Below are 27,354 nucleotides of genomic sequence, written 5' to 3'. Positions count from 1 at the left end.
GATTCCACTCATAGTGACCCTATAGGACAGAGTAGAACTGCCCCATAGGATTTCCAAGGAACGGCTGATGGATTCGAACTGCCGACCTTTTGATTAGCAGCCAGTTAGCAGCCAAGCTCTTAACCACTGCGCCACCGGTGTAAAATGGTATCTCATTATGGTTTTGATTTGCATTTCCTGAATGACTAATGACTTTGAGCATCTTTCTGAGTGCTTTTGCTTCAGGAGCTTTTAAGGCAAGGGAGTGGAGAAGAGTTGTGTACAAAGGACACATCCCTGTTATCTGGAGGGAAAAACTTCTCAGAATGAGAGGAACCAAGAGCCAGAGCATCCGTCAGGGAGAAAAAGAACAAGAGCCCCTAACTCTTACCTCACCTTTCTCGTTTTGCCCATGTAGGAGCTCGATGCTCTCCAGCAAGTCTGGGAGATCACACGGGACTGGGAGGAGAACTGGAACCAGTGGAAGACCGGCCGGTTCCTGACCCTACAGACAGAGGCCATGGAGACCATGGCCCATGGGCTGTTCCGTCGCCTCACAAGACTAGCCAAAGAGTATAAGGTGTGTGGAGAGAGGAGGGAGTCAGCAGGAGATAAGCCTGTTGAGGAAGGGACACTGCAGAGAGGAGATTTCAGGTCTTCTGATGCTGCCCATTTTTGCTCAGGACCGAAACTGGGAAATTATTGAAACCTCTCGATTGAAAATAGAGCAGTTCAAGAGGACCATGCCTCTCATTGCAGACCTGCGAAATCCAGCCCTGAGAGAGAGGTGAGGCTGATCCTCCGCTCCTGGAGGGTGACCACTCTGTCCGCTATGGCCTGCACCTTCACCTGGCTCTTTGAGTCCCTTCTAGAGTGTTCGTAGCTCTCTCTTCCCCTCTGTCCACAGAAGCGTCTTGAAGAAGCCTTCCCTAGGGCCTGCTGCCGTTCTGTTGCTTGCACTGTCATAGGCTATCCTGCCTTTCTGATGGCTGTTCTCTGCCTCCCTCTGTCTGTTCTGCTTTTATGTTGTCTTTGATGACTAAGGTCCCTAGGTGGTGCAAACGGTTTACGCCTGACTACTAATCCAAAGGTTGGCAGTTCAAACCTACCCAGCGGTGCCATGGGAGAAAGTCCTGGCTGTCTGATTCCATAAAGACTGCAGCCGAGAAAACCCTGTGTTGCTCAGTTCTACTCTGTAACACATAAGGTCACCATGTGTGAGATCAACTCTATGGCAACAGGTTTATGATGGCTAAGCTTTGCATCTTTTGTCATATAGAAGTTTTTATTTTGGTATAGTCAACAGTATAACTTTCCTCCTCTACAGTCTTTCACTTTTGTGCCTTGTTTAGAAGACCTTTCCTATCCCAAGGGGCCCTGGTGGCATCGTGGTTAAGAGCTCGGCTGCTAACCAAAAAAGTTAGTTTTGGCAGTTTGAATCCACCAGCCACTCCTTGGAAACCCTATGGGCAGTTCTACTCTGTCCTGTAGGGACACTATGAGTCAGAATCGACTCGATGGCAATGGGTTTGGTTTGGTTTTCCTATCCCAAAGCTATAATTAGATTCTCTCCACACTTCCTTCTAGTACTTTATAATTTCATTTTTCAAGTTTAACTCTTTCAATGCACCTGGAATTTATTATATGACAGAGGAGGCATTTCAAACCATTGGGAAATATCAAATGGAATCAACTGTTTTATAGATGGTGTTTTAATAATTATCTATCCATTTAGGAGAAAGTAAGTATTTCTTTTGTATTGCATCCAGTATAATGTTTTTTGGAATGCTTCTAATGTTTCACTTTTAAGTATTATATGGTTAAGTATACCACTTTATTTGCTTAAGTTACTTAACCTCTCTAAGCCTGTTTCCTCATCTATAAATGGAATGACGATAATTCCTAATTTATAGAGTTGTTGTAAGAATTAAATAAGATGTTTCACGTAAAGCTTTTAGCTCAATGCATGATCTATAGGAAGCCTGCAGTTCATTTAACTGTTACGTGTTTTGTGTGCATACCTGTCTTAGTTCCCTCTCTGGAGAATCACCTCTTGGAGGGAATCAACTCAATCTTTGTATTCCCCATAGAACCTAAAATTGCATCTTAGAGCCTATTTAGTGATTATCTGTTGAAACACGAATTAACAAATACATGGGATTATAGTATCCCAGTGGGAGAAGGCATGGGGAACGATGCTAATACTTTGCAGTAGACCCTGGTGTCTGGCCTCCAGCTCAGACTTTCTGTCCCTGCCTGCAGGCACTGGGATCAGGTCAGGGATGAGATCCAACGGGAGTTTGACCAGGAATCTGAAAGCTTCACCTTGGAGCAGATCGTGGAGCTTGGAATGGATCAGCATGTGGAGAAAATTGGGGAGATCTCTGCCTCAGCAACCAAAGAGTTGGCTATAGAATTGGTATGACAGGATGCTTCCTGCACTTCCCTACTTCTTCAGCCTCTGGAGCAAAGGCTTTCAGTTTTTCCTCATCTGAGAGCCCCTCCCAGCCCCTGTTCACCTTGGGGCTAAATGCCTCATTGCTCTGTCCACTGATTTCTCCCCACAGGCATTACAGAACATTGCCAAGACCTGGGATGTGATCCAGCTAGACATAGTACCCTACAAGGACAAGGGCCATCACCGACTCAGGTAAAGCACAGCTCGGGGCTCCAGGAGAGGCAGCAATGTGTGACCTGGGCTGCAGAGTAGGAACCAAGTTATGGCACCTGGGGATGGACTGTGATTTCGACTCCTTCCACCCCAGAGGTACAGAAGAAGTATTCCAGGCACTGGAGGACAACCAGGTGTCTCTGTCCACCATGAAGGCATCTCGTTTTGTCAAGGCCTTTGAGAAAGACGTGGATCACTGGGAACGCTGCCTCTCCCTCATTTTGGAGGTTATTGAGATGGTGCTCGTAGTGCAGCGTCAGTGGATGTACCTGGAGGTCAGGACATAGCACTAAGCTCTCCCTACATCCTGTTCCCAATCCCTTATTTTCTTAAGACCTAGATTTCTGCCCTGCTATCCACCATCTTTTCCCATCTCTAAAATCGTTCTTCTTCTAGGACCCAAGCATCTGACTCTTTTTTATTAAGTCTCGCCTTAAATTCCCTGCCTGACAAGGCTTTGTTCTTCTTCTAAGATTCTCATTCCATTCTTCTTCTTGGACCCAGATACCTGGACTCTCAAGCCCAACTTTACTTCTAGTGCTTCTCACGCTCCTTATGTTCTACTCCACTGTCATCCCCAGTCTGGGAGCAGGGAGCAGAGGGTGGAGAGTGTGTGAAAACAGACTTACCCCAGTTCTTGGCCCCTCAGAATATCTTCATGGGAGAGGACATCCGCAAGCAGCTGCCCAATGAATCAACCTTATTTGACGAGGTGAACACCACCTGGAAATCCATCATGGACCGGATGAGCAAGGACAACAATGCTCTCTGGAGCACCCACCATCCAGGTCTGGGCTCCATGGCCTTTTGTCCTCATATAGTCTCATTTAATGCTAAGTATAGGTGATGTCATGACCATGTGTTTCATTTATTGAAAGTTTGACTGTTAAACTGGCTGTCATAACACCCCGCATCACCATTCTACTTAGAAGCATTAAGTAATAATTCCACAAATTAAATTCAACAAATATCTGAGTGGAGTATAACATAGTGGTTAAGAGCCTGGGATATGGAATCAGACAGACTTGAGTTCAAAATCTGACTCATGCCTTGCTGACTGTATGATCTGGGACAGTTTGCTTCCTCCAAACTACAGTTTCCTCATCTGTAGTGGGGGGTTAATGGTAGCTATTTCATAGGGTTTTTTGTAAGGAGATAAAGGCGTATGTAACACTAACAATCCAATGTTTAGCACTGTGCCTTAGTAAGCCCTGATTGGGGAATCGCTCTTCTTCCCTAGCTGATATGAGTACATTAAATGAGATAATGCAGGTAAATGAAATAATGCAGATAAAGCAGTTATCACATTGCTTGGCACATAGTAAAACCCTTGGCCGCTATTAGCTATTGTTATTATTACATTGGCCTTAATTAGTTTATCAGGCTAACTAGTTTTTATTTTAGATACTTTGGAAGCACAGAAAACCTAAGGGATGAGGAAGACAGGGACAAGGTGAAGAGAGATATGTAGAGCAAGGCCTGGTTGATTGGGATGAAGAGTCAGGGAGTCAGGTTTGGTGATAGGCACCTAGAATGAGTATCTTGAGGAGAAAAGTTCTGGCAGGGGCTATGGAAGACTTCTTTATTTTGCATAGGGACAGTCTAACAATTCTCTGTCTCCCAAGAACATGGAGTATACACGTTAAAAAGAAAAGCTTATCATTTTAAACATTTTGATAACATATAAGTGTTAGGACATGCAAAGCTGAATGACAACATGTATTCTATAAATAATATTTGAGATAATCACGAAGATTATATTTTGGAACAACTTACAAGCAAAGGCCTAAAAACAACTATCTCTTTGTTGAATGCACAAAATAAACCCATCTCATCCACCACTACTGAGTCTCCCTGTGATCTCCAGGGGTCACTCATGTGGTCCCTCAAAGGCATAACAGCCTGTTGATTCTGTACCTGAAGGCATGAGGGTCACCTCAGAGTTCAGACTCACGGACAACCATTCTTTCTTCAGAATGCTAGAAACTATGAAGACAAGGGAATAAACTGATCAAAACCTAAGGTATGGGGATATAGGCGGGGAGGAAGCTAAGATTACTGAGAACCTGAAAATGTGAATATATTGTATTTAATATCTCAGATTGTTCTTTGAGGTGGATCTTATTACCATTTTACAGACGAAGAGATAAAAGCTCAATGAGGTTAAGTGATCGGCCAATAAATAACAGAGCTGCAATTTGAATGGTCTTTTAGCTCCTGGCCTAGTGTTCTTTTTGCTATGTCACAAGGGACGCTGGCAACCCCAGTTGTTGCAGCCCTCTTTCATTGCGTGCACGTGATATATATTTAAATCTAATGATCTAACTTGGATTGTGTAAGTGTAGAACAATTTCTAATTTTCAAGAGCTCTTGGGATGACCAGCAGAGCACCAAGTTCTTTGGCAGAATGAGACTGTTGTTCCAAAGAATAGCGGGAAATGTAGTTAAAGCAATGAAATCATGTATAATGTGTTATTAAGGTATAATGATATACAAACTATATCGTAAAGTATAATTAATAATGACTTAATGAAGAGAATGGGATAAGCATGATGGAAGACTGAGGACACTTCTCTGCTTCCAGAAACTCTTATGGCAATCTGTACCCCAAAATTCAAGAGCTGGCAAAGTAGATCTAGTTAGAGACTCTAGATGTACTCAGGGCAAAGGTAAAAGGGTCATCAAATGCCATTTATTGCTCCTTTTCCCAGGACTCCTGGAAAAATTGATAGAAATGAACACAATCTTGGAAGATATTCAGAAGTCTCTGGACATGTATTTAGAGACCAAGCGCCATGTTTTCCCTCGTTTCTACTTCTTGTCCAATGATGACCTCTTGGAGATCCTGGGCCAGTCTCGCAACCCAGAGGCTGTGCAGCCACACCTCAAAAAATGCTTTGACAACATCAAACTGCTGAGGATCCAGAAGGTCAATAGAAGCAGCCATGATGGGATGGAGGGCAGGGAAGGGATGGTGATGTGCAGACATTCAAGGCTTTGGAGGAGACCATGCTCTCCCAAAAGGAAAGGAAGGTTAATTAGTGATTCTGGGTTATCACTGGGGAGGACTTTTTAAAATTGGTGATATTGAGAGGATCAGAAGTTACCCTGAAAAGTCCTCACTGCCTTCTAGGGTAGGCAGATACCAAGAGTGGGCAGGTTGGGCCATTACAGCTTCTTTTTTCTACAGGTTGGGGGGCCCAGCAGCAAATGGGAAGCTGTGGGAATGTTCTCAGGTGACGGCGAGTATATCGATTTCCTCCACTCAGTAATTTTGGAAGGGCCTGTGGAGGTGAGTTGTGACAAGAGTCTAAGAACCAAGCTCCTTCCTATTAGAAAGTCTGCCTAGCTCTGTGAGGAGAGAACATTTGCGAAGGGGCCTTAGGAGTTTTTTTTTCCTCTCCCACCTGCCATTCCTGGAAATTATAGCCTCTGCCTTGAACCTGAAAATCAGAGTCTGCCTCCTAGTCTCCGTTTCCCTCAGGGACTCAAGCCACCTGCTGCCCAGTTCCTGCTTTCCTCTTGGGCCCAAAGCCCTGGAGTCCTGTTTCCTAAGTACCTTTTCTCTTGGGAATCTTGTCTCTGGGCCTGAGGCCAAGGTGTTCCGTTCTCCTCCCAACCCCCCACCCCCAGTCCTGGCTTGGTGATGTGGAACGGACCATGAGAGTGACCCTGCGGGACCTTCTCCGGAACTGCCGCCTGGCCCTCAAGAAGTTCCTTAACAAGAGGGACAAATGGGTGAAGGAATGGGCCGGCCAGGTGAGCTAGGATCAATAGAAATGGGGGAACAAGAAAGACAGAGCTGAAAGGGGGGCAGCAGATCTAAAGACAGAACCTTGGCGCTCACAAAACGCAGGCTTCTTGACCCCTTCTGGGCTTTGGCCCTAGTACCCCACATCCTTGGACCCTTAGCTCCTGACCTTAGGCATATGCCCATCCTTCAGAGAAGATTAGGCATATTGAGAGAGGCCTGGAAGAAGCTGGGATTTGGGAGCTGGTCTGTGTGGGTGGCCAAATCAGGGCTTTGGAATACAACCTCTCATCTGCCTCACATGCCCCAGGTGGTGATCACAGCCAGTCAGATTCAGTGGACAGCTGATGTCACCAAGTGCCTGCAGACAGCTAAGGAGCGAGGAGACAAGAAAATCCTCAAGGTCATGAAGAAGAAGCAGGTGGGGAGCCCTACAAGTATGGGATTGGCTTGGAGTTAGACTTGGAGGGAAGAATGTGATAAATGGAGTCAGAATTAGAGACGAGCTGGTGGAAAAGGGTCAGAATGAGGGCACTTTATAAGGAAACCCTGAGGTGTAGTGGTTAACAGTTTCACTGCTAATCAAAAGGTCGGCAGTTTGAATCCACCAGGCGCTCCTTGGAAACCCTATGGGGCAGTTCTACTCTGTCCTATAGGGTCGCTATGAGTCAGAATCTACTTGACTGCAATGGGTTTTGGGTTTGGTTATAACAGAAGTGCAGTGAGGCTTTGGTTGCATTGCTCCATCCGCCGTCTTCCCCACCGCCTTGTTCCACAGGTGTCAATACTGAATAAGTATTCAGAAGCCATCAGGGGGAACTTGACCAAGATCATGCGGCTTAAAATTGTGGCTCTGGTGACAATAGAAATTCATGCCCGGGATGTGTTGGAGAAGCTTTATAAGAGTGGCCTCATGGATGTCAGTTCCTTTGACTGGATCAGCCAACTTCGGTTCTACTGGGAGAAGGTGCAGATGAGCCAGCTCTCCACTCTCCTACCCTAAAACCAACCCTAATGCTCTAATTAAACTCATGTTCTCCAAACACAATATCTTAACCCAACTCTTAGTCTTATCAGTACCCTAATCCAGTTCTTACCTTGATCTCAAATATCCTAAATCAGGAATGGCAAATAATTTTTCCAGTCAGTGCTCACTATAGGTGCCACTGACCTTTGATTGGGACTCAGAAAGACTCCTGGTAGCTGCCACCAATGGATTGGAATGGGCATGCAATATAAAACCCATTCTCATGTTTGCCATGAACAATTCTCTCCTTCTAACTCTAAAAGTGAACTCCTGGTCTTCTAACCCTAACCTCCCTGTCATCTCTGAGCTTTACTCTCAGTCATTTCCCAAGCTCTAACTCTTCCTCTGTACCCACCTCTCTCTTACCCGCCCTGTTTCCCAGGATCTTGACGATTGTGTGATCCGCCAGACCAATACACAGTTCCAGTATGGTTATGAATACTTGGGTAACTCTGGCCGGCTTGTCGTCACCCCCTTGACAGACAGGTGTGCTCTGTGGGATGAACCAGGTGATTGGGGTAGGGCAGTGAATGCTGAGAGAAGGCTTCTTCCAGGAGTGACTCAAGTCTTGTCCTCAATTCCCAGGTGCTACATGACACTGACCACAGCATTACACCTGCACCGAGGGGGCTCCCCTAAAGGCCCAGCAGGCACAGGAAAGACCGAGACCGTCAAGGACCTGGGCAAGGCCCTCGGCACATATGTCATTGTGGTTAACTGCTCAGAGGGCCTGGACTATAAGTCCATGGGCCGAATGTACTCAGGCCTGGCCCAGGTCAGTATCCTGCCACTGTGTCCCAGGAGCCCCTTAAATATCTTTTAGTCTCAGAAAATCAACCGAAACCTAAATCTGATTCAGTGCTTTGTAGCTTACAGCATTGCATTGCCTCAGTTAATCCTTACAATTAAACAAATCCCGTCATCTCCCTGAGCTTCATTTCGCTATTTGCAAAACCAGTAGATTATGTCGGGGTTAAATAAGATAATGTATGTAAACTGTCTGGCACGTCATAGACACTCAATATATACAAGTCCCTACCCCCGTCTCTTCCCCACCCAAACTTTATCCCTGTCTAATGGAAAGATCTGACCAGAAACTACCACTGTGCTACTCTGGTGCTGCCCCTGCCTATTTTAGAGGCTGCCTTGCCTACCAAAACATTTTAAGGAAGATGTCTTAGCTATCTAGTGCTTCTGTAACAGAAATACCACAAGAGGGTGGCTTTACAGAACAAAAATTTATTTTCTCACAGTTCTGGAGGCTAAAATTCCAAATCGGGGTCCTGGCTGCGCTGATTCCTTCCTTGTCGGTAGTCTGGTCATTCCTTGGTTCTTTGGTTCCTTGGCAATCCTCATGTGGCATCTGTCTTGCCCTGTGTCTGCTTCTGTGTCTAATCTGGGTTTTTTGGTAACTCAGAAGTGATTAGGTTTAGGATACATCCTACACTGGTATGGTCTCATTAACATAACAAAGAAAACCCTATTCCCAAACAAGATTATATACACAGGTGTAGAGGTCAGGATTTCAACACATATTTTGGGGACACATAATTGGATCTATAACAGAAGGGTATGTTACTCAAGCTTCTAGTTTCTCCCTATCCTGGGGTACCTCTCTCACTCCCAGTGACTCTATCTCCCACCCCACAGACTGGAGCCTGGGGCTGCTTTGACGAGTTTAACCGCATCAACATTGAGGTGCTTTCGGTGGTGGCCCAGCAGATCCTGTCTATCCTCTCGGCCTTGGCTGCCGGGCTCACTCGTTTCTATTTTGAGGGTTTTGAAATAAATCTGGTGTGGTCCTGTGGGATCTTCATTACCATGAATCCTGGTAAGGGGCAGGGAGTAGACGGGGCTCCTGGGGGGAGAACTGAGTGTCCAGGGCAAATAAAAGTGCATCCTCCCCCCCGCCCCCCACACCATGTATTAAGCTATGTGAAATCTGGCTACAGACAACAAGGGTAAGAGAATGATTAAACGTACAACTTTCTGGGAGAAGGGGAGGAAATCTTATTGTTCTGACTTGATAAAGGGATAAACAACTGATCATGTGTGTATATGTAGTCCCAGGTCCCTGGTGGCCCAAATAGTTAAGTGCTCAACTAGTAGCCGAAAGGTTGGCGGTTGGAACCTACCCAGAGGTGGTGCAACAGTTAACATGCTCGGCCTGGCAGTCTACTTCCGAAAGGTCATAGCTTTGAAAACCCTATGGAGCAGTTCTACTCTGCACACATGGGATCGCCATGACTCAATAGCAACTAACAACAACAATCAGCTATGTCCTCCCATTGGGCCGTCGCCCAGAGTTCTGGTCTGTCTGCCATCCCTTGTGCAGAATGGGAGAACCTCCCCAAAGTGTGAGGCCTAGGGCCTCTCATTACTGTTCCCTGGGAACAGCTCTGGCGAAGGTCTAGGGGAGAACAGGCATAGGAAAGGGTTTAGGTACGAAAGAATCAGAGAAACAGTGGAATTTCTGTTAGGACTGTTGTAGAGTTAGACATAGAACTTGGGGAGATGAGAAGTCAACAGTTCTGTGATTTGAGTTTGAAACAGTGCTGTGGGGAAAGTAAGGAGAGGACCAGAGATAGGAAAGCAGACCAAAGTGGAGTGGGAAGAGCCAGGGCTGAGATGAGAAAGGAAGCCATCCTGGAGCTGGAATTAGGGAGAAATCTAAGATTTGGGCTTAGGGATGGAGCTAGGGTTGGGGAAAATGGGATCAATTGGGAAGTGGATCTTTGGGAAGCAAGTCAAGATGAGGAAATATATGGATTCTAAATAAATGACACTGTTTTTCAGGCTATGCTGGTCGCACAGAGCTTCCTGAAAATCTTAAATCCATGTTCCGTCCAATTGCCATGGTGGTGCCTGATTCTACCCTTATTGCAGAAATAATTCTCTTTGGGGAGGGCTTTGGCAACTGCAAGGTATTCCTATAATCCTTTTCTCGGATTATTTTATTTCCCTTTCCAGTATTGTTCCCTGGACAGAGGAACCCCCTGAAGGCCTCACAATTAACTTATTCTACTGGGCACTTAGACTGCTGGCAGTAGGATGTGGAGGCAGAGGAATTTGGAGGAGCAAGGCCTCCCCTCTAATGATGTCACTAATCAATAATGGCACAAGAAGATTCACAAGATCTTTTCTTTAGGATTGTCCATAAAGCAAGGCTGCGAACCAAAATGTCGGCAGTTCAAATCCACCAGCTGTTCTTTGGAAACACTATGGGGCAGTTTTACTCTGTCCTATAGGGTTGCTACGAGTTGGAATAGACTTGACAGCAATGCGTTTGGTTTTTGGTTTTTAGCTACTTAAGGGAGACCCTGGGTGGTGCAACTTAACGCTCTCAACTGCTAACTGAAAGGTTGGCAGTTCAAGTCTTCCCAAAGATGCCTAGGAAGAAAGGTCTGGTGATCTACTTCAAAATATCAGCCATTGGAAACCCGATGGAGCGCAGTTCTACTCTGACACACATGAGGTGGCTGTGAGTTGGAACTGACTCAAAGGCAAATGGTTTCGTTTGGTTTTAACTAGTTAAAGTCCCAGGACCTAGCTTCTTGTATTCATAACTGTCCCAGGATGAAGCAGAGGGATTTGTGGGGAGACGGGATGTTTCTTCCTCTGTTTTGGTCCCTAGATTCTGGCCAAGAAGGTGTACACGCTTTATTCACTGGCTGTGCAGCAGCTCTCCAGACAGGACCATTATGACTTTGGCCTACGTGCCCTCACCTCCCTCCTGCGCTATGCTGGCAGGAAACGCCGCCTACAGCTGGATCTGACTGATGAAGAGGTGGATCAAGCACACAGCTCTTGGACCATAATCTCCACTGTCACTAGTCCTCTGTGCCTTCACTAAAGTTTTTCTGTTTCTTACCTTCCCCAGATTGGGATCCCCACCCTTCTGCCTTGTCTCCTGTCTTGCCTTAGTTCTACCTGCTGTGTTGCTAAAGACTAACTCTGGTGTATCCATTATTTTTAGCTCCTTCCCCTAGCCGCTTTGGGGAGGAGGGCCTAGTGAGTACCTAGGCCCTGGTTTCTCAAGCCAAGTCTCTGTCTTTGCCGTCTAGGTTCTGCTGCTGTCAATGAGAGATATGAATATTGCCAAGCTAACTTCAGTTGATGTGCCACTGTTCAATGCCATCGTGCAAGATCTGTTCCCCAGCATTGAGCTGCCTGTCATTGACTATGGAAAGGTATTTGTTCCTTAATACTCTCTCTAATCTCATATGTGAGGGTGGATTGGGGAATAGGAAACTTGGCTTCTAGGCTTTGTGGTGCCATTCACTTGCTGGGATTTTGAGCAAGACAGTTAACCTCTCTTTCTTACCTATAAAACGATACGTTGTTGTTGTTAGTTGCCATCAAGTGGATTTCGACTCATAGCGACCCTATGTGTGCAGAGCAGAACTGCTCCATAGGGTTTTCAAAGGCTGGGACCTTTTCAGAAGCAGATTGCCAGCCCTCTCTCCCGAGGTGCCGCTGGGTGGGTTCAAACCGCCAACTTTTCACCTAGTAGTCAAGCACTTAACCGCTTGTACCACCAACGGACTATAAATTGATATAGACCTATTCAAACATTCTGCTCTCTGACCACAGCTTCCTGCTCCCTGACTTAGCTGCTCAAGTACTTCCACTCAGCAGTTCTTTGACTTCATTAAGACCTCTAATCCATTGGCCTTTCTACTTTCCCCATACTCATTAGCCCTCTCCTGCCTCTACTTCCCTCCTTATTCAGGGAGTTTTGAGGAGAGACTGGTAGGAGCTATTTGAAATGTGAGAGCAGTGGACTCAATAAGGGAGGAAAGGAGGGTTTTCGGAAGTATAGGAACTTTCTTCTCTGGCAGTCTAGATATTCTGGATGAGCCTTTCAACTGAAACCACTAAAAATACATCTTTTAAAATGCATTGCTAAGCTGGCAAGAAAGAAAGAATTCTAGGGTGGGGAGAGGGAGTAAAAACAGGAACTCTGGGAGGTAAGTGAATACCAAATCTAGCGTTTTCCCTGAAATTTTTTGTTGAACTTAAGGCACTGGGGATAGGAGGTGAAGCCTAGGGGCAGCCTGAGTTTGGAGGTATAACAGGAAACCTCTGTATGGACCTCAGTCTGCAAGGGAAAAACACTCTCCGTAAATGGGAAAATGAGACACTATTTAGAAGGTTATGTGTAATAAAGAACCTTGGTTGCCTTGACCTTTGATGATGGCAGGCGGTGGTAAAATCTCCTTTGAGATTTCTTAACCATAAGCCAACCCTCACGTGGTTTATGGTTATAAATTCTCCTGTATAATCAAAAACAAACAAAAAACAAAAACCTCAGGCTTAGAATTTCTACTGTATAATCCAAACAATCTCAAGCTTAGAATTTAATATTAAGTATTTCCAAGTTGGTAGTGCCCCCCAGGGTGACTGGCAGAGAACGCAAATGATTTCTGGAGGAATTCAACTTTGACTTCAGCAGACAAAAAAAGACCTCCCACAGGTAAAAAAGTCCAAGAAAAATGAGCAGCTCTTGGTAAAAAAAAATCACAAAACACAAAAGGAAACAAGATACCATGAATGGAAGCCAGAACAACAGGCAATGGAAACAGATCCACAAAGACTTCAGATATTGTAACTAACAGCACAAAATTTAAAAGTAACTACTTATAATATGTTTAAAGAAATGAAAGAGAAGCCAGAAACTATGAGCCAGGAGAAAGAGCCTTCTTAAACAAAGTAGATTTGAAAAAGAATAAATAGAATTTCTAGAAATGAAAAATATTCTAATTGAAATTAAAAAAAAACAAAAACCCTCAACAGACAGAGAGAGGAATTCTAGGTAAAGAAGGTGGATTAAAAACACACAATCTCTTTTTTCTCTTCTGAAAATCTGCTACAACTATACTAAAGAGGTTTATTTATAAGGAATACATACACAAAAGAATGGGGAGAATGAGAAAGGAGATAACAACAAAATTTTAGTCATAGGAAGCAAATGAATAAGTTGTGACTTACTTAGCAAACCTGAGAAGACTGGAAGTAAGGGAAGTTGAGGTGCAATCCGCAGAAGGCGAAGAATTTGTGGAATTAGGTACCTCTGCAAGTGGAGAGTGGGGGAGGGTTAAAGGGGTGTGGCTAAAATAAGGAAAATTGGAGGTAAACTGTCTTTAATCTCTAGATCTCCCCTCCTCTGTGACACTGGATGACTATGCCTCATCCATTTTGGCAGAAGACGAGAGAGTAAAATAGTAGGTGTCTGGACTGGGAACACCAGTGTAGTTGAGGGCAGAGTAAAGCCTATTAAAAATGGGAATTAAGAGAATGTTTACACATTGAATGCCTTCTTCCATCTCTCAGCTTCCAGAATGCTGGTAGTCCGACAGAAAACTGGAAGAGTTGTTTCTGGGAAATCTGTCTGGCCCTAGAGGAATGACCAAGACATTGACAATGGAAGTTTCCCAACAAAATGCCCAGATAAATAATCCACAAGGGCACTTACAGTCTGCAAGGCCCTCACACACACTCAGAGCTTCCGTTCAGTTTTTTAGTTCTTCACCCTTATATATGAGCAGAAAACTAAGGCTGACCAGACGTCTGAGGAAAGCCTCTAACATGAAAGAAGTGGAAAACAAATGGGGGGAAAAAAAAGAGAGAGAGAGAAAATAGATAATGCACAGATAAGAAAAGTTTTTTAAAAATCTACCACTAGTATTCTCAGAGATAAGATTAATATATTGTATCCATAAAATACAAATGAAATGCTATTAAAAAAAAAAAAAGACGTATTCCAGAGAATAGAGCAAAACAGGGAAAGAGATAAGATTGAAAAGCCAGTCTAGAAAGGACACATCCAAATAATAGGAGTTCCAAAAAGTAAGAACAGAGAAAATAGAGGGGAGTGGAAGATCAAAAATAAAATAATTCATGAAGAATCTGCAGAACTGAGGATATAAGTTTCTGAAATTAAAGTGTTCACAAGTGATCTCTGACCAACACAGCACAATGAATAAAATAAATCCTTACCAAGGCCCATCATTGTGAAATTTCAAAACACTAGGACAAGGAGAAAATTTAACAAGCCTCCAAAAAGGGTTAAAAAAAAAAAGGTGACATACAAAAGATCAAGAATCAGAATGTTGCAGACTTACTGGTCTGAAGAGACTGGAGAAACCCCAAGAGTAAGGCCCCCAGACACCCTTTTGACTCAGTCCTGAAGTCACTCCTGAAGTTCACCCTTCAGCCAGAGATTAGGCAGACCCATAAAACAAAATGAGACTAAATGGGCACACCAGCCCAGGGGCAAGGAAGAGAAGGCAGGAGGGGACAGGAAAACTGGTAATGGGGAACCCAAGGTTGAGAAGGGGAGAGAGTTGACACATCATGGAGTTGGTAACCAATGTCACAAAACAATATGTGTATTAATTGTTTAATGAGAAACTAATTTGTTCTGTAAAACTTCATCTAAAGCACGATAAAAAAAATGGCAAAAAAAAAAAAAAGAATCAGAATGTTGGATTTCTCAATAGCAATATTGAATCTATAAACAATAGAGAAGCCTTCAAAATTCTGAAGAAAGATAATTTCTAACCTTGAATTCTATACCAGCCAACCTATCATGTGGTGACAAGATCAGAGACATTTTTAGAGATGCAGACTGCCTCGCTAAAAAAAAAAAAAAAAAAAAACAAAAAACACCTCCAATGTATCTCATCTTAGAAAGCTACTAAAGGATGTGCTCTATCAAAATGCAGGAGCATACCAAGAAAGAGGAATATAGAGGACACAGAAAACAGAAGATAACTGTAAGGGAGAGGCCAAAGTAATTCTTAGGATGACAGTTGTGCACTGGGCAAAGATAAAAACCAGTGCAGGCTGGAGCAAATCTGAAGGCTTCAGGAGGACTTCTTTAAGAAGAAGAAATAGATACCTGAATGTGAATAAACATTTTGAGAGTTAGTCAACTAGCAGAAAGTTTAAAGTTGAGTTAAACATAAGTATATTAAAAACTAAGCAAATAAAAACACAGCCACTATTAAACCCTCGAGAAAACAAAAAATCTTAAGCAAGAAAGGAACAGTAATCATAGCATACATTGAATAGTATACACTATTATTATAACACTAAGTACTGTTTACAGGAGACACACCTAAAACATAAAGACAAAGGATTAAGAGTCAACGAAAAGATATATTGGGCAAATAATAATCAAAGGAAAACTGGGGTAGCAATATGAGCAAAATAACTTTAAGGTAAAAAGCATTAGTAGAAATAAAGGGGTCACTTCATAACAATAAAATAGTCAATTCACCAGGGAGATAAAACCGTTCTAAATTTGGATGCACCTGATTATGTAGCCTCAAAATAAATACTGCAAACTTTTGCAGAATTACAAAGAGGAAAGGACAAATCTATCACCATAGTGGAGATCTTAACATATTTCTCTTAGTAACTGATGGATTGAGCAGACTAAAAATCAGTTCGGATATAAAAGATTTGGACAATACAATGGCCAATCTTGATATAATAATGATATAGATCATTGCACTCAATAACTGAAGAACTACCATTCTGTTCAAGTGCACATAGTACATTTAGGAAAATTGATCATGTAAAGGCATAAATCTGCCTCAAAAATTTCAAAGTTTTTCAAACCACATTTTCTGATCAAAATGGTGTAACTATACTGATACCAGGCAAAGAAGAATTTAGGGCAAAAGGAAATATTAAAGGTAAAAGAGGATATTTCATAATGATAAATGGGTGAATCCACAGAAAGAACAATTCTATATTTATATGGACGTAATCATATAGCTACAAAACGCATTTAAAAAAATTGACAGAATGAAATAGTAAAACAGATAAATTCAAAATCCTAGTAGATTTGAACATACTTCTCTCAGAAACTGATAAAGCAAGCAAAGAAATTCGTAAAGATAAAGATTTAAATACTTTTAACAGATTTGACCTGACCCATATAGAACCCTGCATCCAACAATTGCAGATACACATTCTTTTCAAGTACACATGGAACAGTTACCAAAATTGACCACATGTTGGGTTATTAAGCATAAGTCTCATAAATTTCAAATGACTGAAATTATACCGAGGAGGATCTCTGACCACAGTAGAATTAAAGCAGAAACCAGTAACAAAATATAATTAGAAAAAAGCCCAACTATTTGAAAATTAAGTAATATAATTTTAAATAACTCATGGGTCAAAGAAGATATTAATTAGAAAACATTTTAACTGAATGAAATAGAAAATGTGACATATTAAACTGGGGGCATGATGGTAAACGTGGACACACGTACCAGTAAAACTAATTCTCAGATAGCTGAAGAAGTAGTAATGATGAGGCCTCTTAGGGGTGTTTGTGAGATACAAGATCTTGCATCTATGTGAAATTATTTGGTTGCATTGACTGTGTGTTTATAAATGTGGGACTGATCTATATGGATCATGGTTCTATGTTATTATTGTTAGGTGCCATTGAGTCGATTCTGACTCATAGCGACCCCATGTGACAGAGTAGAACTGCTCCATAGGGTTTTCTAGGCTGTAATCTTTATGAGAGAAGATCACCAGGTCTTTCTCCTGCAGAGCCACTGGGTGAGTTTAAACCAGTAAGCTTTTGGTTAGCAGCCTAACACACCTTAGGTGATGATTTGTTTAACATCTAGCTCTCCCACCAGACTGAACTCACAATTGGATGAACTCTATGTTATTCTCAGCTGTATCCCCAGCACCTAGCACAGTGCTTGGCACATACTGTAAAGACTTAATGAATACTTGTTGATTAATAATAGAAAAAACGTTTAGAGCTACATGCCAGGCATTGTGCTTTATATTGACTGTCTTAGTTAATACACCAATGCTATGAGGAAAGTATCATTACTCCCCTTTAACAGATGCAGAAACTGAGGCTCAGAGAAGTCGCTCTCTCAGGGGGACCCAGGCTGAAAGCTGGGGACCCAGGCTGGCTGACTCCAGAACCCAATCTCTTCATTATGCAATTGGCCAGCTTCCAGTGAATGAACAATTGCCGTTGTTCAAGGGGCCCTGGCGCCATTTAATAATTTGAACATTATCCTCCTAGGCATTGGAGAGATTTTGAAGTTCTTTGCAGGCTGCACCCTTTGTCTTCCACTTCCTTCATTTTCTCTTCCCTCAGCTGCGGGAGGTCATTGAGCAGGAGGTTCGAGATATGGGCCTGCAGCCCACACCATTCACCCTCACCAAGGTTATCCAGCTGTACGAAACCAAGAACTCCCGCCACTCCACGATGATTGTGGGCTGCACGGGCAGTGGCAAGACTGCCTCTTGGCGAATTTTGCAGCTGTCCTTGTCTTCCCTGAGCCGCGCTGGAGACCCCAACTTCAACATTGTTAGAGTACGGAGCTGGGACAATGAAGTCAGTGGCAGAGACTTAAGTAGCAGGAAGACAGTGGAGGTTGGGGGCAAGTACGCACAGGTGTGAGGGCGGGGAGTGCAAACTAGGAGGGACGTGCCTGGGTCTCCAGGAGGCCTCTGAGAGATTAGAGAGAAGAGCCAGACACCTAAGGGGGGGGGGCTGGAAATATCAGGACATCTTGGGGGGTTTGTCTGCCGGCAGCTCAAAAACCCCCTCCTGTGCCATTTTTAGGAGTTCCCGTTGAACCCCAAGGCCTTGTCCCTGGGGGAGCTATATGGGGAATATGACCTCAGCACTAATGAATGGACAGATGGTGTCTTGTCCAATGTCATGAGGATGGCATGTGCAGGTACCCAAAGGACCATGGGATATGGAGGGCAGATGCCTGAATCTTCTGAGGGGGTGGGAAGCTTGGGGATCAGAAGCTCAAATTTGGATGAGGAAAGCTTGGGGATTGCTGAGGTATGAGGAAACATGTGCTGGCATCTTGAGGAGCTCCAGTGTGGAGGGAGGGCTAGGTGATGAGTCTCCTGGGTTTTGTATCTGCCACGTTCTGCTTAGATGAGAAACCTGATGAGAAGTGGATACTTTTTGATGGCCCTGTGGACACACTGTGGATTGAGAGCATGAACTCGGTTATGGACGATAACAAAGTGTTGACCCTTATCAACGGAGAGCGCATTGCAATGCCTGAGCAGGTATGGGGTACAGTCGGCCAGCCAGGGCCCTGCAGAGGTAGCAGCTGGAGAGGCGAGCTGGGGGCCAAGGGGAGGAACACCAGAACTCTGCGAGAAGTGTAAGTGCTATAGGAGAGAGCTGAGGAAGAGGATGCCTGGATTCAGGGAAACTCATGACTGAAGGAAAAACTCTGTGATGGATGCTGAGAACAATCATGTAGAAAAGTAGCTTGTGTACTAAGAAGTGCTGTGTAGACAGAGGCAGCCCTCCTCAGCACCTTTCTGCTGATGTGAGAAATGACCTTCATATATGTACCAGGCTTATGAATCCACTACCTGTGAAGCCGACTCTTTTTCTCCCACTCAAACAGTGCAAGTAAGAGAGTGATATTTTCAGAAGGTTAACATTGAATATGCTCTAATTTATTTTGAAAAGCAAATCATCTGTAAACCTCAGGTCTTCATTCATCATGCCACACTTGGTACTTGATAGAGACACCTTAGAGCATCAGAGTTCTGTGTTGTTTTTATTAGTAGTGTGAGGTGGGGGATGAAGGGAAAGATGAGGTTCTGACAAAGTGTGTCCTTAGGTTTCTCTCCTGTTCGAAGTGGAGAACTTGTCAGTGGCTTCTCCGGCCACCGTATCTCGCTGTGGGATGGTCTATACTGACTACGCTGACCTGGGCTGGAAGCCCTATGTTCAGTCGTGGCTGGAGAAGAGGCCAAAGGTAGGAAGGGAACTGAGAAGAAGGGAAGTAACCAGGGTGGCCTACGGGGCACAAGAGTAAATAAAGAGTCCCTTTTTATTTAATACTAGGCTGAGGTGGAGCCCCTTCAACGCATGTTTGAGAAGTTCATCAACAAGCTGTTGGCCTTTAAGAAGGACAACTGCAACGAGCTGGTGCCGGTTCCTGAATACAGCGGCATCATCTCCCTCTGCAAGCTGTACTCGGCCCTGGCCACGCCAGAGAACGGAGTAAGCGGAGGAACACAGACCAGAGCCAGGGCAGAAAGGCATCACGGGGACCTCCCAGGGAAAGTGTCAGGGAAAGGATGTATCTGAGAAACCGATTGAACACTAGGCTTGTGTGGAGCAGACTCCAAAGGGAGGACACAATGGGCATGGAGGCAGTGAGGGGTGTGTGTGTGTGTGTGTGTGTGTGTGTGTGTGTCTGAAAAGACCAGAAGAAGGATTCTAACTTGAATATAGCACACAATGGGGACTCACAGTAATCTCCCACCCATATTTTGGGAATCTAGAGTAATTCATTTGGTTCTTCATTTCTCCAGTTTTTTCAAAACATAAATATTAAGTCTTGGTATATGTGAGGCCTTGGATACAGTTTCTGTTGGGGGGAATTCCCAGTTTAATCTGATGAGAGGTTTTAGAAAATTTCAGATTAATTTCTATTGCAGGTCCAAATTTTGTTCAGTTTAGAATTATGGACTAAGGATCAACAATCCATATTTTCTATTGAGATTAAATCATTACCTGAAAATGGTTTATATTGTTTTTAAATACATTGCTTGATAAATAAAACAATAATATGTTATTAACAACTATGATGATCTATAGCAGTATATGTTATTCCTGGTACAGTTAATATAAATTAAAAATATGTAGATGAACTTGCAAGGTAATATGTTGGAAAAGGACATTAATACAAGTGCTGCTGGCATAGAGGTACTAAGGAGGGCTGGCTGGGTAGGGAAGGCTTCCATCTAGAGCAGGATTTTCAAGAAGGGTGAAGAACACTGATGGACAGAACAAAGACAGGAGGGATTCCTGGTAAAGGGAATGGCCTTTGCAAAAACACAAAGGCATGCCCGTCAGTCCTGGGTGGGCAGGGTGAGGTGGTGGTGTTTGCGCGCAGCAGAGACTCCAAGGAGAGGACTCAACCATGAGGGTGATGAGCTGTGTTGTATGTTGGGGTGAGCTGGAAGGACAGACTATGGATTCTGCATTGACTACGGTAGATGATACAGTCTCAACATCATTTCCTACCTACATTTTGAGGATCAAGGCTTACTTTAAGACCAAGTCCAGTATTCTGGATTGGACAGCATACTGGATACCACATTATCTGCAGTTCTAGGTATCTTAATTCAGAGCCCATCCTCAGGAGCTCCTCACCCACAGGTCTGTAGCTGTTTCACATAGTAGGTTAGAGATGATACACATGATGCCTAGTTAGTTGTCTGTTGGCCATTTTTCCTGAGGAGGTCTGGCAGAGACTGGGTGGCGCCATGGGCTCCATCACCCATCGGCAAGAAGAACAGCATCTGTCCTGTGTCCTCTGAGTCAGGGGTAGAGAACGTGCACTCTAAACATGCTGTTTCTGCTGTTAAGTTGGTATTTTTTAATTATACACGTAATAGTTGAACCTACGTTCCTTTCTAAAAATTAGAATATTTCATATAAAGCTAAAGTCCTTTTTGATCACTCCTTCCTCCAATCCTGGTCAACTCCTGGATTATAGGATTGTATCCTGGGGTCCCAGTGAAGTAGGGGCTGAGCCTCTCATGAGAGAGAACAGAGACCTGAAGAGCAGATTATTGGGATGCTTACTCAAAGGTGCTTGATGGTCTGTTTCAAATGATCGTATCAGAAGCCGTAGTCAATCCAAAGTCGAATCAGCTCCAGGGGTGGCTAGGGCCCAAATGTGTCCTTAGCTGGCATATTCAGGTCATCCATGACGGTGATCATGCTTTTGCCCCCAAATGGCACATAGACGCCCTTGATTCGCTTCTCCACCCTGCTGTCAATGATGCTCTGCACATTATTGGATGTGGTCTAGTGAAAAAGGAACAGAATGAATGCTTGGGTCCCCCAAGGGGAATCTGGGTTTAGAGAGAAGCATAAAGCAGGAACTTGGACCCCAGGGGTGAGCAGAAGGCAGGGAAAGAGTGGGGAGCTGGCGGTCTCTGGCTCCCTGGATCCTGCAACACATCTGAGCAGACATGTTAACAATGAGCACTGACCACTGTTTTGTTTTTTTTAATCAGTGCCATTATTACTGGTGTGAGATCTTATCTCATTGTAGTTTTGATTTGCATCTCTCTAATGGCTAATGATTGCAAGCATCTCTTCATGTATTTGTTGGCCTTCTGAATGTCTTCTTTGGTAGAGTGTCTGTTCATGTTCTTGGTCCATTTTTTAATTGGGTAGTTTGTCTTTTTGTTGTTGAGGTGTTGAAGTTTTATATAAATTTTAGAGATTAGTCCCTTGTCAGACATGTTGTTGCCAAAATTTTTTTCCCAGTCTGTAGGTTCTTCTTTTACTCTTTTGGAGAAGTCTTTTGATGTACATAAGTGTTTCATTTTTAGAGGTCCCAGTAGTCTAGTTTATATTCTGCTGTGTGTGCATTTTTAGTTGTGTTTGATAGTCTATTTATGCCATAAACTAGGACCCCTAGGTTTGACCCTATTTTTTCTTCCATGATGTTTATAGTTTTAGGTTTTACATTTAGATCTTTGATCCATCTTGAGTTAGTTTTTGTGTATGGTGTGAGGTATGGATCCTGTTTCATTTTTCTGCAAATGGATGTCCAGTTTTGCCAGCACTGTTTGTTAAAGAGACTGTCTCTTCCCCATTTAATGGATTCCAGCCCTTTGTCAAAGATCAGTTCTCCATAGGTGGATGGATTTAATTCTGGGTTCTCAATTCTGTTCCGTTGGTCTATGTGTCTGTTTTGTACCAGTACCAGGCTATTTTGACTACTGTGGCTATATAGAAGTTTCTGAGATCAAGGAATGTGAGACCTCCTACTTTGTTCTTCTTCTTCAGTAGTGCTTTGCTTATCTGGGGCCTCTTTCTTTTCCAAATAAAGGGTGATTAGTTTTTCTATCTCATTAAAGAATGTTTGAATCTGGATAGGGATTGCATTATATCTATAGATTGCTTTGGGTAGTAATGACATTTTCACAATGTTAATTCCTCCTATCCACGAGCATGGTATGTTTTTCTGTTTATGTAGGTCTTTTGGTTTCTTGCTGTAGTGTTTTGTAGTTTTCTTTGTGTAAGTCTTTTACATCCATTGTTTGGTTTATTACCAACTATTTTATCTTTTGGGGGGTTCTTGTAAATGGTATTGTTTTCCTGATTTCCTTTTAGAAGTTCTCTTTGTTAGTGTAGAGGAATTCAACTGATTTTTGTATGTTGATCTTATACCCTACCACTTTGCTGAATCCTTCTATTAGTTCCAATAGCTTTCTTGTAGAATATCTGGAATTTTCTATGTATAGGATCATATCATCTGCAACTAGGGATAGTTTTACTTCTTCCTTACCAATTTGGATGTCTTTTATTTCCCTTTCTTGCTTTATTGCTCTGGCTAAGACTTCCAGTACAATGTTGAATAAAAGTGGTGAAAAAGGACATCCTTGTCTTGTTCCCATTCTCAAGGGAAATGCTTTCAGTCTTTCTCCGTTGAGAATAATGTTGGCTGTTGGTTTTTGTCTTAGTCATCTAGTGCTCCTATAACAGAAATACCACAAGCGGATGGTTTTAATGAAGAAAAGTTTATTTCCTCACAGTCAAAGTAGGCTAAAAGTCCAAATTCAGGGTGTCAGCTCCAGGGGAAGTCTTCCTGTCTCTGTCGGCCTTCTCATCAGTGTTCCCCCGGACTAGGAGCTTCTCTGCGCAGGGACCCCTGTCCGAAGGACGCGCTCTGCTCCCGGCACTGCTTCCTTGGTAGTATGAGGTCCTCCTGTCTCACTGCTCACTTCTGTCTTTTATATCTCAAGACATTGCCTCAGGATACAATCCAATCTTGTAGACTGAGTCCTGCCTTACTAACACAACTGCCGCCCATCCTCCCTCATTAACATCGTAGAGGCAGGATTTACAGCTTATAGGAGAACCACACAATACCAGGAATCATGGCCCAGCCAAACTGATACACACAGTTTTTGGGGGACATAATTCAATCCATTACAGTTTTGTATATATGCACTGAATTATGTTGAGGAATTTCCCTTCTATTCCTATTTTGCTGAGAGTTTTTAATCAGGAATGGGTGTTGGATATTATCAAATACCTTTTCTGCATCAATTGATGTGATCAGATGGTTCTTTTCCTTTGTTTTATTTATATGGTAGATTATGTTCATGTTTATTGATTTTCTAATGTTGAGCCATCCTTGGTATGAATCCCACTTGGTCATGACATATTATTTTTTTTGTATGTTGTTAGATTCTGTTGGCTAGGATTTTGTTGAAAACTTTTTCATCTATATTCATGAGGGATATTGGTCTATAATTTTCTGTTTTAGTAGTGTCTTTGCCTGGCTTTGGTATCAGGATTATGCTTGCTTCATAGAATGCATTTGGGAGCATTCCATCCTTTTCTATGCTCTGGAATAGTTTGAGTAGAATTGGTGTTAGCTCTTCTCTGAATGTTTGGTAAACTCTCCAGTGAAGCCATCTGGGCCAGGGCTTTTTTTGTTAGGAGTTGTTTTATGACCTCTTCAATTTCCTCTTTTGTTATGAGTCTGTTCAAATTTTCTACCTCAGTTTGTGTTTGTTTAGGTAGGGTAGTGTATTTCTAGAAATTTGTCCATTTCTTCTAGGTTTTCAAATTTGTTGGAGTACGTTCTTCATAGTATTCTCTTAGGATCCTTTTTATTTCAGTTGGTTCTGTTGTAACGTCACCCATCTCATTTCTTATTTGTGTTATTTGCATTTTCTTCTTTTCTCTATCATTTTGGCCAGTGGTTTGTTGATTTTATTAATCCTTTCAAAGAGCGAACTTCTAGTCTTGTTGATTCTTTCTATTGTTTTTTTATTTCATTTATTTATCCTTTAATCTTTATTATTTCCTTTATTCTGGTGACTGGTGACTGTGGGCTTTTATATTTTTTTGCTGCTCTTTTTCTGTTTGTTGGAATTGTAAGGTTAAACTTTCATGCTTTTAATGGCTATATACTATTCCATGGCAGAACATAACATTTTATTTTTCATTCCTCTACTGATGAACATTTATGTCATCTCCGATTTTTTTTGCAGTTACAAAGAAGTCTACCACAAATGTGTTTGGACTCGTCTCCTTGATGACACATGAGTGCTTCTCCACAGTGGAAGTGGTGTGGCTGGATCTCTGCCGTGTCTTTATCATTTTGTAGAGAGGAAAGTCAGGGCAAGCGCTGAGCTGCAACGAGTTTCAAGTTTATCTAAATCTTTTAGATTTAGGTTTATTTACAACCATGTGGTTTTCCAGATAGAACCAGGGAGAGAGAAAAACTGAGCCTTTGTGATGATCTGTCAAAGTATTTTCTCTTCTCTTCTTCCTTCCCAGGTGAACCCAGCTGATGGTGAATACTATGCCTCCATGGTCGAGATGACATTTGTGTTCAGCATGATCTGGTCTGTGTGTGCCTCTGTGGATGAGGAGGGCCGCAAGAAGATTGACAGTTACCTCCGAGAGATTGAGGGCTCCTTTCCTAATAAGGTCAGGGCACTCAGAGACCCAGCTGTTCTATTTTTCCGGAACTCACAGGTATCCATGATCCTCAGGCTCTATGTGAGTTCCTGCCTGCCCACCCAGCTCCCTTTCTTCCAGCCATGGCCTTGGAGTCCTTTATCTGGACTGAGGACAGCTAAAGGAAGGCTTTGGTAACCTGACACACATGCCTCTCCTCAGGACACTGTGTATGAGTATTTTGTGGACCCCAAGATGCGGAGCTGGACATCATTTGAGGAAAAGCTTCCCAAGAGTTGGCGCTACCCTCCAAAGTGAGAGCAGGGCATGGGCTGTGGGTAGGGCTTGAGGAAAGATGTAGCAAGAGAGATGGGGCCAAGAAGCCAAAATAAGCTATAGAAAGGAGAGGCTCGATCTCAGAGAAGAGATGATTCTTGAGTACAGGAAGCAGGATCTAGGGTCCTTAAGGAGAAAGCCTGATCCTCAGGCCCCATGGGAGGCAGGGTTGGCGATTAGAGAGTTGTAGTACCAGAGATAATGGTTTTTTTTCTTTCTTGTTGGGAGGTAGAATGAAGTGGGAGTTAGAAAGGAGTGAGCCAGTGATCCTTGAGATACAGTTCCTTTCTTTCCCTAGCACCCCCTTCTATAAGATCATGGTGCCCACTGTTGACACTGTTCGCTACAACTACCTGGTGAGCGCATTGGTGTCCAACCAGAATCCCATCCTGCTGGTCGGTCCTGTGGGAACTGGAAAGACATCCATTGCCCAGAGTGTTCTGCAATCCTTGCCCTCCAGCCAGTGGTCAGTGCTCGTTGTCAACATGTCTTCTCAGGTGTGTTGCAGGACCCAGGGAAACAGACTGCCAGCTCCCCGCTCTCTCCCTGCCTTCTTCTCATGCCTGGGGTCCAAATTCCTGCTTTACACCCCTCTCTAAACCCAGATTCCTCTTGGGGGACCCAAGCATTCATTCTGTACCTTTTTTACCAGACCACATCCAATAACGTGCAGAGCATCATTGAGAGCAGGGTGGAGAAGCGAACCAAGGGTGTCTATGTGCCATTTGGGGGCAAAAGCATGATCACCTTCATGGATGACCTGAATATGCCAGCTAAGGATACATTTGGGTCTCAGCCACCCCTGGAGCTGATTCGCCTCTGGATTGACTATGGCTTCTGGTATGATCGTTCGAAACAGACCATCAAGCACATTCGAGTAAGCATCCCAACAATCTGTTCTTCAGGCCTCTGTTCTCTCTCATCACAGGCTCAGCCCCCACTCCACTGGGACCCAGGATACAATCCCAGTTTTCCTCACCATACAGGGTGTCCTGCCTCTTCGTCAGGACCCAGACATCTAGCTCCTAAGTTATCAACTCATTTTATTAACTCTCCCCACTGACCTAAATTTAGTTCTCAAAGGATCCTGTTCTCCAACTTCCAAACCTTCTCCAGGCCTCTTACACCACACTTACATACCAACCTGTTTCTCGCCCTGGAAATTCTAGGAGCCCAGGTCCTCTGACTTCCCATCTTGGTGCCTCTCTGCCTCCCATTATTGGAATGACCACCTCCATGGTATTGATTCTCTGCTCCCACCCAGGACACAGGCAGCTCCCTTCAGGCCTGGCTTTTCCCCAACAGTATTCTGAGCATCTTGTTTATTTCTCTTTCCTAAACCAAGGGGCAGCTGCCATCCCATCCTAATTTCTGTGGTGCACCTATATCTGACCTTCAGGGTAAAAAACCCACTCAACAATATATTCATATGTTTCTAAGAAAGAATGCATACACACACATACGTGAAAAAGAAAAAGTCTAGAAGACATCATCAAAGTGTTTGTTTTTTATTATCTGTATTTTCTAATTGGGGTTTCATGGATTACGATGATAAAATAAGGACAAATGCATTACAGGTAATCCCGGATTTACAACAGGCTTCCCTTCGGACGACTCCATCATATGTCGGTTCTGATGTAAATTGAATACCTCATTTTTTTTTTTTTTTTTTTTTTTTTTTTTTTTTCCACAGCCCTCTACGAGACCATTTTTCATCACAGCTCATTGCATCCACAGTGTTCACAGTTCTTTCTGACCCTTTGGTGTCATTCTAAATGCATGGTTCGTTTTGTGTTCTATTTGTATGATCCTGCACTTCCTGCCCATATCTTCACTCTTACTGTCCTTTGACAGCTATCTCTGGGTTGGCCCTAAGTGTCTACTAAGATATAGGTATTTGAAATTATTTTTGGCAGAAAGAGCAGCTGTTTGACTGGTGTATTTACCAGTTAGGATCCAGGCGAGGAGCTAGATACTCAAAAGGGTAATTGAGGAGTTTAATAAAGAGATTTCACCACCCGTCTGTCAGTCTGTCATACTGTGGTGGTTTACATGTTGCTGTGATACTGGAAGCTATGCCCCTGGTATTTCAAATATCAGCAGGA

General features: G+C 43.3%; 1 protein-coding gene across 1 annotated transcript in view; it reads left to right on the top strand.

The window, feature by feature from the left end:
- DNAH2 (dynein axonemal heavy chain 2) overlaps positions 1 to 27,354 on the top strand; it is a 114,714-nt gene that overhangs the window by 46,570 nt on the left and 40,790 nt on the right. Inside the window, exons 22-47 of the mRNA XM_023731099.1 lie at positions 398 to 559; positions 663 to 766; positions 2,242 to 2,398; positions 2,547 to 2,629; positions 2,745 to 2,925; positions 3,300 to 3,438; positions 5,362 to 5,579; positions 5,841 to 5,942; positions 6,284 to 6,409; positions 6,712 to 6,822; positions 7,180 to 7,368; positions 7,811 to 7,914; positions 8,014 to 8,203; positions 9,079 to 9,259; positions 10,225 to 10,352; positions 11,063 to 11,215; positions 11,493 to 11,618; positions 17,579 to 17,797; positions 18,050 to 18,167; positions 18,380 to 18,516; positions 19,086 to 19,223; positions 19,313 to 19,471; positions 24,791 to 24,943; positions 25,136 to 25,227; positions 25,548 to 25,746; positions 25,902 to 26,126. Of these exons, the coding sequence (XP_023586867.1) occupies positions 398 to 559; positions 663 to 766; positions 2,242 to 2,398; positions 2,547 to 2,629; positions 2,745 to 2,925; positions 3,300 to 3,438; positions 5,362 to 5,579; positions 5,841 to 5,942; positions 6,284 to 6,409; positions 6,712 to 6,822; positions 7,180 to 7,368; positions 7,811 to 7,914; positions 8,014 to 8,203; positions 9,079 to 9,259; positions 10,225 to 10,352; positions 11,063 to 11,215; positions 11,493 to 11,618; positions 17,579 to 17,797; positions 18,050 to 18,167; positions 18,380 to 18,516; positions 19,086 to 19,223; positions 19,313 to 19,471; positions 24,791 to 24,943; positions 25,136 to 25,227; positions 25,548 to 25,746; positions 25,902 to 26,126 (3,894 nt within the window). The remainder of the gene's footprint in view (positions 1 to 397; positions 560 to 662; positions 767 to 2,241; positions 2,399 to 2,546; positions 2,630 to 2,744; positions 2,926 to 3,299; positions 3,439 to 5,361; positions 5,580 to 5,840; positions 5,943 to 6,283; positions 6,410 to 6,711; positions 6,823 to 7,179; positions 7,369 to 7,810; positions 7,915 to 8,013; positions 8,204 to 9,078; positions 9,260 to 10,224; positions 10,353 to 11,062; positions 11,216 to 11,492; positions 11,619 to 17,578; positions 17,798 to 18,049; positions 18,168 to 18,379; positions 18,517 to 19,085; positions 19,224 to 19,312; positions 19,472 to 24,790; positions 24,944 to 25,135; positions 25,228 to 25,547; positions 25,747 to 25,901; positions 26,127 to 27,354) is intronic.

The sequence above is a fragment of the Trichechus manatus genome, unplaced genomic scaffold (genome assembly GCF_000243295.1).
Source record: "Trichechus manatus latirostris isolate Lorelei unplaced genomic scaffold, TriManLat1.0 scaffold00040, whole genome shotgun sequence".
NCBI classification, from domain to species: Eukaryota; Metazoa; Chordata; class Mammalia; order Sirenia; family Trichechidae; genus Trichechus; species Trichechus manatus.
Note: the sequence above shows the minus strand (reverse complement) of the source record. Positions and strands in the feature narration are given on the sequence as shown.